Source organism: Babylonia areolata, chromosome 33 (genome assembly GCF_041734735.1).
Source record: "Babylonia areolata isolate BAREFJ2019XMU chromosome 33, ASM4173473v1, whole genome shotgun sequence".
Taxonomy (NCBI): domain Eukaryota; kingdom Metazoa; phylum Mollusca; class Gastropoda; order Neogastropoda; family Buccinidae; genus Babylonia; species Babylonia areolata.
This window is the reverse complement of record NC_134908.1, coordinates 1,504,745-1,507,244: the sequence shown is the minus strand read 5'-3', so window position 1 is coordinate 1,507,244 and position 2,500 is coordinate 1,504,745. Positions and strand designations below refer to the sequence as shown.

At 43.2% G+C, this 2,500-nt stretch overlaps 1 protein-coding gene across 1 annotated transcript in view; it reads left to right on the top strand.

Annotated features, from left to right (window-relative positions):
* LOC143276998 (endoplasmic reticulum-Golgi intermediate compartment protein 3-like) overlaps positions 1-2,500 on the top strand; it is a 26,224-nt gene that overhangs the window by 2,339 nt on the left and 21,385 nt on the right. Inside the window, exon 2 of the mRNA XM_076581705.1 lies at positions 685-843. Within this exon, the coding sequence (XP_076437820.1) occupies positions 685-843 (159 nt within the window). The remainder of the gene's footprint in view (positions 1-684; positions 844-2,500) is intronic.

Sequence of the window (2,500 nt, the reverse complement as noted above, 5' to 3'; positions counted from 1 at the left end):
ATATATTATATATTTATTCTTTGAATACGTGTCTCAGTCTGTTCAAGTTTATTGTGGAAGCTTATGCAGAAGGAATGAAAAGAAAAAAGGAACACAAAAATAACAATTTCTGAATAATCTTAAAAAAATGATTTCTGCTATATTGCTGAACTATATTGTTGATTGGTTGCAGTGACTGTTGTCAGTGCAATGCTGATGTTGTCGCTGTTTGTGTATATATATTGTTGATTGATTGCAGTGACTATTGTCAGTGCAATGCTGATGTTGTCGCTGTTTGTGTATATTGATGATCTATAAAAATTGTTGATTGGTTGCAGTGACTGTTGTCAGTGCTATGCTCATGTTGTCGATGTTTGTGTATATATATTCATTGTTGATTGGTTGCAGCAACTGTTGTCAGTACAATGCTCATGTTGTCGCTGTTTGTGTATATTGCTGAACTATATTGTTGATTGATTGCAGTGACTATTGCCAGAGCAGTGCTCATGTTCTCACTGTTTTTCGCGGAGTTGAACTGTATTGATGGTTTGTTGCAGTGACTGTTGTCAATGCTATGTTGATGTTGTTGCTGGTTGTATCAGAGCTGAGCTGTATTGTTAATTTGTTGCAGTGACTGTTGTCAGTGCTATGTTGATGTTGTTGCTGATTGTATCAGAGCTGAGCGGTATTGTTAATTTGTTGCAGTGACTATCGTCAGCGCAGTGCTGATGTTCTCACTGTTCGTGTCGGAGCTGAACTACTACCTGACCAAAGAGGTGCAGCCAGAGCTCTTTGTGGACACGTCCAGGGGACAGAAGCTGAGAATTAACGTCGACATCACCTTCCATCACCTCCCTTGTGCCTGTGGGTACCACTTTCCTCCTCTTCTGTGTTCCTGGGCTGCAGTTCAGTTCAGTTCAGTTCCGTTTCTCAAGGAGGCGTCACTGCATTTGGACAAATCCATATACGCTGCACCACATCTGTTAATCAGATCCCTGACCAATAGAGTATTTGTATTTGTATTTCTTTTTATCACAACAGATTTCTCTGTGTGAAATTTGGGCTGCTCTCCCCAGGGAGAGCGCGTCGCTACACTACAGTGCCACCCATTTTTTGTATTTTTTCCTGCGTGCAGTTTTATTTGTTTTTCCAATCGCAGTGGATTTTTCTACAGAATTTTGCCAGGAACAACCCTTTTGTTGCCGTGGGTTCTTTTACGTGCGCTGAGTGCATGCTGCACACGAGACCTCGGTTTATCGTCTCATCCGAAAGACTAGCGTCCAGACCACCACTCAAGGTCTAGTGGAGGGGGAGAAAATATCGGCGGCTGAGCCATGATTCGAACCAGCGTGCTCAGATTCTCTCGCTTCCTAGGCGGACGCGTTACCTCTAGGCTATCACTCCGCAGTAACGGAGTGTGTAAGTCGGGCCTTAAGAAAAAATAGATAAGATAATAATAAAATAAATAAGAATGATAATGAATAAATAAATGAATGAATGATAATGGACCCTAGCGGCTGCATCTACCATGTTCACTGATATGAGTGAGTTTCTATTTGCATGACTGTTTTTACCCAGCCATGTTGGCACCAGTACTTTGTGTTCAAGGGTTTGCATCATGATGATATGGATACATACTTGGTGCCTATCTTGGGTCAGAGACCAAAACTCTATGTGCTTAGAAAATTTGGAGTCAAATTTGTGCACAACACTCTGCCTCCCTGGATAGAGACTTTAATCTGCCATTGGGTATGTTCTTATTTCCATAACTCTCTGAACACGGATTATGGGATCTTTGACATGTATATTTGATCTTCTGCATGCTCATATATATATATATATACATGAAAGGGGTTCAGGCACCAGCAGGTCTGTACATCTGGTGATCAGTGAGATCAGAAAAATCTCCACCCATAACCCAGCAGGCAACATGGCCTGGAACTGAACCCAGGACTGTCAGATTGCAACCCAGGACCGTCAGATTGCAACCCAGGACCGTCAGACTGTCAGATTGCAACCCAGGACCGTCAGATTGCAAGTCCAGCACTTTAACCACCTGGCTGTCATGCTATGCCTCTCAGACTAGAAAAGAGAACACAGTGAACTAAACCACACTAGACCAGCACAACAAAAAAAGGATAGTGATGACGTATCGCATCCACCTATGAAGCGAGAGAATCTGAGCGCACAGGTTCTTCTTCTTTTTTTTCTTCTTCTGTGTTCGTGGGCTGCAACTCCCACGTTCACTTGTATGTACACCAGTGGGCTTTTACGTGTATGACTGTTTTTACCCCGCCATGTAGGCAGCCATACTCCGTTTTCAGGGGTGTGCATGCTGGGTATGTTCTTGTTTCCATAACCCACCGAACGCTGACATGGATTACAGGATCTTTAACATGCGTATTTGATCTTCTGCTTGCATATACACACGAAGGGGGTTCAGGCACTAGCAGGTCTGCACATATGTTGACCTGGGAGATCATAAAATCTCCACCCTTCACCCACCAGGCGCCGTCACCGT